At 39.1% G+C, this 11,411-nt stretch overlaps 1 protein-coding gene across 1 annotated transcript in view; it reads right to left on the reverse strand.

Moving 5' to 3' along the window:
• Window positions 1-11,411, reverse strand: part of LOC106871767 (vacuolar protein sorting-associated protein 54) — a 434,878-nt gene that overhangs the window by 407,744 nt on the left and 15,723 nt on the right. Inside the window, exons 2-4 of the mRNA XM_052971965.1 lie at window positions 6,753-7,054; window positions 3,832-3,928; window positions 2,941-2,975 (exon numbers count right to left, since the gene is read on the reverse strand). Coding sequence (XP_052827925.1) covers window positions 2,941-2,975; window positions 3,832-3,928; window positions 6,753-7,054 — 434 coding nt within the window. The remainder of the gene's footprint in view (window positions 1-2,940; window positions 2,976-3,831; window positions 3,929-6,752; window positions 7,055-11,411) is intronic.

Below are 11,411 nucleotides of genomic sequence, written 5' to 3' on the forward strand. Positions count from 1 at the left end.
AACCAAAGTCCTAATAGGTGGGAAGGTAGACAAAACACAAACCCCTTCAGGTAGATGGCCCTGCTCGATCTGTAGAAAAGGTGTAGGTAGAAACTCCATAAGATTTACCCAATGTAAGCTATGGACACATAAGAGGTGCAGCAACATCAAAGGAAGGCTAACTAGCAAGATAGTTTTTGTGTGTGGCAGATGCTCAGGAGCAATAAACACTGAAAATGTGCAGAAAACAACCTTTGCCACACTCCAGGGAGAAAAACTAGAAGTAGCTGATAACTTCCGCTACCTAGGTGACCAAGTTTGTAGTGGGGGAGGGTGCCCTGAAAGTGTAGCTGCTAGAATAAGAATAGCCTGGGCAAAGTTTAGAAAGCTCTTACCTCTGCTGGTGACAAAGGGGCTCGCACTCAGAGTAAAAGGCAGACTGTATGACGCATGTTTATGAACAGCCATGCTACATGACAGTGAAACATGGGCCGTGACTGCTGAGGACATGCGTAAGCTCACAAGAAACGAAGCCAGTATGCTCCGATGGATGTGTAATGTCAGTGTGCATACTAGACAGAGTGTAAGTACCTTGAGAGAAAAGTTAGACCGAAGACGCATCAGTTGTGGTGTGCAAGAGAGACGATTGCGCTGGTATGGACATGTGGCAAGAATGGATGAGGATAGCTGTGTAAAAAAGTGTCACACCCTAGCAGTTGAGGGAACCTGTGGAAGAGGTAGACCCAGGAAGACCTGGGATGAGGTGGTGAAGCACGACCTTCGAACTTTAGGCCTCACTGAGGCAATGACCAGTGACCGGGACCTTTGGAAATATGCAGTATGTGAGAAGACCCGGCAAGGCAAGTGAGAGCATAATCTGTGACCTCTGCCAGAAGTGTAGCCAGCTTACTTATTCGTATCTTTACTTCATTGGACACTAAAAACTCTGCTTGCGAAGACCTGTTGAGGCAAATGAATTTGGAATTTGAAATCTGAAATCATAATCGAACCGAACGCAACGTTTTGCACCCATGCCAACCTCTCCGTCTTTGGACACTGAACTCTGCTTGCGAAGACCTGTTGGGACAAGTGAAATCAAAATCGTAATTGAACCATACTCGTTGACTGGCACCTGCGCAAGTGGAGCACTAACAGCACTCTCCGAGCATGTTCATTGCCAGAGCAGCTGTCTGGCTTCCGTGCTAGTGGCCCACAAATAGCACCTTTTGAGCATAATCATTACCAGTGTCGCCTTCTAGCACTTGTGCTGGTGGCACGTTAGAAAATCATTCGATTGAGGTCGTTGCCAGTGCCGCTGGACTGGCTCCTGTGCAGGTGGCACGTAAAGAACACCATTTTGAGCATGGCCGTTGCCAGCACCGTGTGACTGGCCCTCGTGCTGGTGGCACGTAAAAGCACCCACTACATTCTCGGAGTGGTTGGCGTTAGGAAGGGCATCCAGCTGTAGAAACTCTGCCAGATCAGATTGGAACCTGATGCAGCCTTCTGGCTTGCCAGTCCTCAATCAAATCGTCCAACCCATGCTAGCATGGAAAGCGGACATTAAACGATGATGATGATGTAAAATATAGGGGTCACAATTTCATGGAGTGTAAGAATTTAATGCAACATGGCATACTCTGAAAACTACACCATTGGTAACTTATAAACCAAGGGGTTGGGTCAGAGTCAATACACATTTCAGTTTGCAAACACCTTTCAACCCAATACTTCTTTGCAGACTATGTTCTTTGTGTAAGTTCTCCCTCTTCTTTTCCCTTGTTTGTCAGTGTTGATAACTTTAACTCTCGCATCAGATAATTTGCGAACCCTTAAGAATGCAACATATAGCTGACTATGGCCGAATACAGGTTCAAGCAAGAACAGCCCCACTATATCAAATGTCTTTCCATGTGATTTATTGATAGTCATTGCATATGACAAGTGAATGGAAAACTAATTTCTTTCTAAAGTGAATGGCAAGTTTGGGATGCACGTGCATTAAGTGATAGGTGATATAAAAAACTTAATTCAATTAAAAATAAATACTTTTCACTACGCATTCACCATCGCCACCTCCACCACAACCATCTCTCTCTCTCTCTCTCTCTCTCTCTCTCTTTCTTTAATCTCACCATTAGAACAACAACCCTCTGCTAAAATTATATTCTTAACTCCCTTAACTAATCATCATCATCATCATCATCGTTTAACGTCCGCTTTCCATGCTAGCATGGGTTGGACGATTTGACTGAGGACTGGTGAAACCGGATGGCAACACCAGGCTCCAATCTAAATTTGGCAGAGTTTCTACAGCTGGATGCCCTTCCTAACGCCAACCACATAAATAATACATTCCCCCTACCATATGTCATGGATGCTTCTCTCTCTGTTTTTTCTCTCTCCCTCTTTTTCTTTCTTTTTCTCTCTCTGTGCCTTACTCTCTTATATGCAACTATATCAATATCTTTTCTAAATATTGAACAGGACCATTTTCCTGAAAGGATTAGCATGTGTATGTATATATACTTTTGAAGATGAGTGAATAAATAACACCTCATTTAGGAAACAAGTAAGGATTAACAAGAATGGTAACAAGTTGTAAAACAATGACACAATAATGTGTTTGTCCAACCCATGTTAGCATGGTAAAATGAAGGTAGAATGAATGAAGAAAAGAAACTGAGGCTTGGATTCTGTTTCAACTATCTCCACACTTCTAAAATCAGTCATAATATTGCTTTAAAATTTTGGAACAAAGCCACCAATTTCAGGGGAGGAGTTAAGTTGATTGCATCGACCCCAGTGCTCAACTGGTACTTATTTTATCAACCCTGAAAGGAATGAAGGCCAAGTCAACCTTGGCAGAATTTGAACCCAGAATGTAAGGATGGATGAACTGCCACTAAGCATTTTGCCTGGGGTAAAATCAGTCATAATATTAAAGTGTGTTTTTCTTACCTTCGGTACCTGGTCCAATTCAGCACGATTTTTTTCTATAAATATGAATATGAGAAGTATCCAATAAATCTGACAGCGGTTTAGTTTTTGTAACATTTAACAGACTCTCTTAACTCTTTGACACCATCTCATTTCTCTTACACTACCATTCACCTTCTCATATTCACTGTACCATAATCACCCATGTAATAGGAAATAGCACATGATCACTCCTTAATTAACCTCCCCTCATCCTCCAAATCACTATCTCTGTCGTTCCCATCACAATGCCTTATGAATCAAGAACTCTTACTCTCCACTGTCACACTTCTGTTAACCATTAATCTCTCATAACACCAATCAGGTAATTGCTATCACTGCCTCTCTCCTACTAACCTTTAGCAATACTGTTTCTCTTCCATTTTTTCACCCAGCACTGTTCCTTCTGTTACTCTCTTTTTACCATACATTCATACCAATAACTCTGTTCCCCACGTAAGACTTTTGCTTTCTCACTTTCTCAGATATTTTTGTCAGTCTCTTTTATATTCACCCTATTAGGGTACAGAGGGCACTTTAGTTTTGAGAGTTACAAGACAACCTCTTTAGTGCTGGTGCAACAATAAAATGCACCATACCCAGTACATCCATAAAGTGGTTTATAAATTGAGTAGAAACAACATAGGGTTGAGAGGAGTCTTTAGTCTTATCAAAGATATGACATCCTCACAAGCACTAATGTCATAACAAAATGCACCTAGTATAGTTTACAAAACAGTGTAGTGTTCCAACATGTTTAGGTGAGCAGTGGCTTCCAACAACAATGAACACAAACCATGACAACCTATCCAAGCCATGTAGCATGGAAAATAGACATAAAATGATGAATTAAAAGAAGTATAGTTAACTTACCTAAATGCTTAATATGTCTCAATGAATTCAAATATATGGCATCAGGAACTTGCTGTTTGGATGTCTGATCTAAATTCAGAAGATGTGTTTTGTATTTCTGAAAAAAAATTTTTTTTAAACCTCAGAAGTTTGCCTAAAGAAAATTACTTGTCATATGATGGCTAATATTGGGAATATACTTTTCCACTGCAGTTACTATCAGGTAATGATATATAAATGAATGAATACTAATGAAATAAATAATATTCTCAAAATGAAAATATTTAAATTAAAACAAATTATTCATATATTTGCAATATGTTTCATATATCAATAATACTGTTTGACATTATTTGATACTAGCAGAAACACCACTCTCTGGTATTGAGCACTAACTTATTCAATAAATAAATTTAGAATAATAGCAAGCACTCAAAGACAGTGTTAGAATTTATGAAGAAACTAGGTATTATGTTGATTTAACAACATAAAAGTCCTCAGTTTATCATACATATACATATCAGAAGATGTAACTTTGCTGGAAGAGTCACAGCACAAGTGATTAGAAAGAAAATAAACAGGATGCAATCGAGTTTGTGCAAGGAAAAAATATAAATAGGCCATAACAGAGGAATCCAAAACTGGGTGCCATTGAGAACTGCTATATGCTGATGACCTTGCACTTATTGCAGAATCTTTAGCAGAATTGGAGACCTGGAACCAAAGTGCCTTAATGTTAACCTAGCTAAGACCAAAGTGGTTGTTAGTAAGAAAGAATATAAAACTCTCTTTCCATCAGGTAAATGGCCCTGCTCAATTTGTAGGAAAGGAGTTGGAAGAAATTCCATTTGCTGCACCCAGTGTAAACTATGGATACATAAGAGGTGTACTGGAATCACAGGTAGATTAACAGATAAAGTTGTCTTTGTATGTGGCACATGTACAGGAACAATAAGCACCAAGAGCACACAGGACTTAGATTCTCTCAAATGCCCAGGAGGCTCTCTTGAGGTTGTAGATAGTTTCTTTTACCTAGGTGACCAAATTAGCAATGGTGGAGGATGCTCTGAAAGTATTGTTTCTAGAATAAGAATTGGTTGGAGGAAGTTCAAAGAGCTATTACCTCTGTTGGCAACAAAAGAACTCTCAGAGTGAAAGGTAGACTATATAGTCCAGCTTGTGTGTGAACAGCTATACTCCATGGTAGTGAGACATGAGCTCTGAATGCAGAAGACATGCGTAGACAGAATAGGAATGAAAGTAGTGTGCTCTGTTGGATGCGCAACATCAGTGCACATGTACAGCAAAGTGCAAATGTACTGAGAGAAAAGTTGGGCATAAGAGGAATCAAATGTAGATTGCAAGAGAGAAGACTACATTGGTTTGGGCATGTGATGCATATGAATGAGAACAACTGCATAAAGAAGTGCCTATCGCTGAAAGTGGATGGTACCCACAGAAGAGGGTGACCCAGGAAGATGTAGGATGAAGTGGTAAGGACTGATATCAGGATGTTGGGCCTCACAGAGGAAATGAAAATGGAACAAGATGTCTGGTGATATGAAGTTCTTGAGAAAACCCACCCACATCAGCGAAACTGAGTTCTAGAAGTGCTGTTTGTCCCACCCACACTTAAAAAGAAAACTTCTCACAAACCCTACACCAACAAATCAATCTCCATTTCCACATCTTTTCTCTTCTTCACATTTTTTCCTTCATACACTATGCCTAGCTCTCACTTCCCAATCCTGTCCTCATGGCCCTGTTCCTCTGTAACATTGCTATCCAGTAACCCCCCACTAACTCTATATATACCCAGGTTTTTGCCACTGATTCTCCCCACTTCCACACTCTTTAATCATACTTCCTTCAGCAGTTGTATTATGCCATTCGAACGTTAAGGGTATGCCCTGGCACTTGCCACCATCTATATCTCTCTCTTCCTTTACTCAACCATCCCATTTATATTCTGATCCCTGTCCCTTGTGAGTATGCTCGGCCTTTTGCCACCATCTCTATCCTGCTGTCTCCCACTCTCTCTCCTTCTGCACTTCCCTCAGGTTGGGTAATCATATATTTCCTTTGTGGTAGCGCACCTGTTTGTCTTCATTCCTGATCTCTCTCTCTCTCTCACCAGCCAGGTAACCTTGCAAAATACCTGTTTCTGTCTCTCTGTCTCACTATAACCTTTCATCATCTGACACAAGACCACCTCCCCAATGCCCCCTCCCCTCTTGAAAGTTTTTTTTTTTTGTCTTGCAAGTACTTGGTGACACGGTCAGTACAAGTTCCACTTCAAAGCATCCAGTCCACACTGTAAAGAGGTCGGTGTTCGGAAGGGCATCCAGCTGTAAAAACCTTGCCACAACTGACCTCGCCTGTGCTTGTGCCACGTAAAATGCACTAAGTCCACTCTGCTGAGTGGTTGATGTTAGGAAGGGCATACAACTGTAAAAATCCTGCCAAAACAGTCACAGAAATCTGGTGCAGGCTTCTGCCCGGCTGGCTCTTCTAGAACTGTCCCACCCATGCTAGCATGGCAGGCAGATGATGATGATGCACACTCCCAAGGAAGATTACAGCAAAATACACTTAGCAAGGAGTAAGAAGCTGTACCAAGTATTAGTTGACCTAGAGAAGGCCTTTGACAAGGTCCCATGCTCTGTAACCTGATGATCTCTAATGAAGAAAGAGGTGTATGAATGATCTGTGAAGGGTTATGCAAGCTACATACCAATGTGCAGTTAGTACAGTTTGAATTAACCAAGAGTATACCAATGAAAATTCAATCAATATGAATACAACAGACCTATATAAAAAGTGAATTTAGACTATCTAATGTATGGTGATAGAAGTCAATAAAAGAGTGACCTGAAAGAGAAGTAATGATGGTTAGCAAACCAAAGAAACAATGCCTAAGCATTGGAAGTAAGACAAGTTACCTCAGATGACTTATTTAGATACTTTTCAAAATGAGATCGATTCACTTCAGGTAAATAAGGAGAAGGAGAAATATCCCTTTTCTCAAATGATTCCCCCCAAGTTTTAGTGAAAAAGTCTGTTTCTCTTTTAGCTAATCGTGGATCATTCAAAACAGCTGGTAGATTAACAGTAGCATTGTAAATTGTCCATTTAAACTGGTCTTGAACTACAGAAGGTTCTTTATTACTGGTCAAGTGTGGTGATGAGCATTCACTGATACCAGTTTTGAAATTTTGCAGAAATCCACTGTTACGTCCATAGCCTGAAACAAAAAAATACAATATGTGAGAGAAAGTAGAAAATGAAATATGTATAAGTAGTGTCAAAGGTTGTTAGTTTGAAGAAAAGTGAATGTATAGGTAACAAGTTGAGAAGTGCAGTATTTTGTAACATATTAAAGAGCAAATATGGAAAGGTATCTTTGTTAAAGATCTCAGGAATGCACTAAGAAAATCCAGCAAATGAAAATCACCCAGAAAAGATAAAATCCTTAACTTCTGGTTGAATGCTTTCCTGGAATCTCATGGGAGACTGACCCACCTCTACAATGGCATTATGACCCCAAGAAAATCCCTCCTGGTTGGTAAATGGAGTAACTAACTAACTTCTCCAAAATGACAAAACTAATAACCTCCAAAACAACCAAACAACTATATGTCATATATCCTTGTATAAAATACTAACATCCATCATTATTGAAAGTACATATACCTTCCTGATGGATAACAAGATATTCTCTAGCAAACAAAAATGCTCTAAGTGTGGCTCATATGGTTGTAAAGGCCAACTTTTAATCAACAGAATGATTCTTGAGGACTGCCACAAATGACACAAAAATCTTTCTATAGCAAGGATTGACTACTAAAAAGCATCTGACAGCCTTCTTCATAGCTGGATCGGAAATATATAAAATCATGCTTGGAAATATATAAAATCTCCTCAGCTATTGGTAATTTTCTATAGAGCAATGTATGAAGCAAAAAAAAAAAACAACTTGTCTCTTATACTGAATTCAGAGACAGGTACTACGAACACTGGTGATATCAACATTAACTGCAGAATTTTTCAAGGTGATTCTCTACCAACACTACTCTTTTTCATGGATCTCATTTCTGAATGACACAAAACATCATCAAGGAATTAGATCTTAAAAAAAAAATTACAAATATTTAGGCGTATGTGAAGTGGATGGCATCCAGTACTCACAAATGTGCGAAAAAAATACAGAAAGAATGTCATCATAGAGTTAGAGCTATTTCTAAAAAGCAAACTTCATGTGAGTAACAGACTTGACACTACCTATATCTTACCTATACCTGCCATAACCTACTGCTTTAACATCATAAAATGGTGCATCATGGAACTCAGAATGTAAAGACAGGGGAAATGCTGCTAAGCATGTTGTCCGGTATGCTAACAATTCTGCCAGTTCATCATTTTAACTTAATAATTATTATTATTGTTTTACTTCTCAGAATGTTCAGTCTTGATTGCTCTGGTAGATTCTGTGAGAGTGGACAGAGGTCTCACAGGGTCTCTTTCCACACATTATAAGCTTTGATACTTGGTTGTTAATTATCATGGGAGACATTCAACATCCAAGTACCAAGCTCAAAATCCTAGCTGTCCTTAGCAGAGCAGTTTTTTGGGCTTGCTCTGCTCTCATGTCAAATCCAATTTCTTTGACACAATTCTCGGACTTGGTTGTTTAGTTTTCCGAGTGCCCCTACAACTACTGGAATAACAGATATTCTCCTCATAGTCTACATTCTTGCAATTTTTTCTTTTAGTAGTCTGTACTTTTCCATCTTTTCTACTTCTTTGTCACTTATGTGTACATCTCCAGATATTGCAATAGCTATGATCTTGGTTTCCTTTTTTCCTTTATCTACTACAATACCTGGTCTCCGAGCCTCGATTACGGAGTCACATTAGATTGTAAAATCCCACAGTATTTTATTTTCCTAGTTCTCAGTGACTCTTTCTGGTTCATGTTCATACCATTTCCATGCCATGTTCAGGCCATACTTTTCACATAACCTCTAGTGGACAAATTTAGCCATGTTATCATGCCTCCTTTTGTAGTGCTTTTGGGCCAGCTTGCTACACTCACTCACAATATGTGAAATTGTTTCGTTTCTGCTTCCACACATCCTACAAAGGGGCAATTTGCTACTCTTATCTATTTGGAACTTGGTGTAATTAGTTCTCAGAGCTTGTTCCTGGGCGCTACATATCAATGCCACAGTGCATCCTTTCAGATCACTTTTTCTGAGCCATCTCCAATTGTTGATTTTGTCTTTTCCTTCAATTTCTCTGAGATATTGCCCATGCAGCGGTTTCATTTTTCCAGCTGTTTACTCTTCATCTTGTTTCTTAAATATTTGTGGGTGCATCACATTTTCGGTAGGTATTATATTGTTAATTCTAACAGCAGCAGGCAAGGATTCACTCTGCTGTTTGATGTACCATTCCAGACTGTTCTTCTTGTTAACAACATAGATCTTACATCCTATGAGACCTTTTCCGCTTGTTTCTAGGCACATGCAGTCTGTCAGTATCGCTTTTGGGATGTAGTTCCTTGTTAATTGTCTAGTTGTTCTGTCCATTTCCGCAAGCTTGTTCTTTGTCCACCTAACAACACCTGCACCATATCACATTAAGGAAACAACCCATGTGTTCATTACCCTGATTTTGTTTTTCCATTGAGTCTACTTCCCATAATTAACTTGGTCTTTCTGAGATATTCTTGCCTAAAGCTTTCCTTCATTTCACTTTCCTTGATTTTGTCATAAATTATTATTATTATTATTATTATTATTATTATTATTTCTTGTATTCACGACAATACACAGTCAGACACAAAGTATGGGTGTTTACAGAGAATGAAATGATTAGATAAAAAAAATAGTAGAAAGTATACTTGGTATACAATGAAAACAAAGGAAGTAAACAGAGTATACAACAGACAAAAAAAGGTAGTTGTGATGTGATCCTCCAAATACAGAAGGACATCTAGAGTCAATCAAGGAACCCTACCTTTCAAGATTTCCCTGAACACCAAAGCAAGTACCTTCTCCATTTCCTGTTCTTTGACTCACAGGTCTATACTTAGAGTGGTGCCATCCACTCTTGCTATTTTTGTGACTTTGATATACTTTTCAATAAATTCACTTGTGGACAACAACTCCCTCTCTACTCTCACTTACCTTTTCAAGTGAAACTTGGAAAAGTCAATGTGGATTCTATCAAAGAGGAATGTCTTTGTACTCGTACCTTTCAACCTCTTTTACCAGACACCATCATCACCATAGCCACCAGATAGAGGAAAACTGCCTTACATCGTCATCATTTAACATCCATCTTCCATGACGGCATGGGTTCAATGGTTTGACAAGAGCCAGCCAGCCAGAGAGCTGAACGAGGCTCTAATTATCTGTTTTGGCACAGTTTTTTCAGCTGGATGCCCTTCCTAACACCAACCACCTTACAGAGTGGACTAGATGTTTTTTATGTGTGCTTTAAACATGGCACTGACATGAGTGCTTTATACATGGCATGGATGCTTCCCACATGGCACTGGCACAAATGCTATTTACATTTTACATGGCACAAGCATCGGTACTTTTTTACATGGTACCAGCACTAGTGCTTTTTACATAAGACCAGCACCTGTAAGCTCACAAGACAAGGACCTCTTGGCTGACAGAGAGAGTGGAAAGAATAGCCATAGAATACATGCTTGTATGTATGGATAGCCATGATTTTACTTAGCTTGACATGTCTTCTCAAGCACAGCAAATCACCAGAAGTCTTGGTCCTTTGTCATCTCAGTAAGGCTCAACATCTGAAGAACCTTTCTCACCACTTCGTCCCACATCTTCCAGGGTCTGCCTCTTCCATAAGTTCCCTCCACAATTAAAGAAAGACACATCTTTATGCAGCTGTCCTCATCCATACCCATCACATGTCCATACCAGTGCAGTCTTCTCTCTTGCGTACTACAACTGATGCCTCTTATACCCAATTTTTCTCTTAAATAATATATACTCTATCATACATTCACACTGACACTACCCATACAGTGAAGCATACTGGCTTCATTTCTTTCAAGCCTTCACATATCCTCTGTAGCCATAGCCCACGTTTTACTGCCATGTAATAGGTATCACTATGAAATTTTGAAAATATTTAAATGTAATTTCTGCTGCACTTTTTCTCATGCAGTCTCCAAAAGAAAACATTTTGATACCTCATTTGTGAAATTTGGATGAATATTTTAGGAAATATAACTATTTGAATGGACAGTGAAATGGCCAAAATTTTTTTTCTAATTTGCATAAATGAATAATCACTGTAAATCCTCGAGTATAGTCTGCCCTTGAGTATAATACGCAGGGGATTTTTAGGGGGCTGTACCTCTGAAAAACCTAAACCTTGCGTATAATACGCACCTCTTCTCTAACTTGAATCAAGGAGGTCTATATAACATTCTTGGTTTGTAAACATATATACAGTAATGTCCTTTATTATTATTGCATATATAACATAATGCAAACGTGTAGCTTTTTTGTGCACTTTGTTTGCAGAAAATAAAGAAATAACAGTAATAACGTCAG

The sequence above is a fragment of the Octopus bimaculoides genome, chromosome 11, assembly GCF_001194135.2.
Source record: "Octopus bimaculoides isolate UCB-OBI-ISO-001 chromosome 11, ASM119413v2, whole genome shotgun sequence".
In the NCBI taxonomy this organism is placed as follows: domain Eukaryota; kingdom Metazoa; phylum Mollusca; class Cephalopoda; order Octopoda; family Octopodidae; genus Octopus; species Octopus bimaculoides.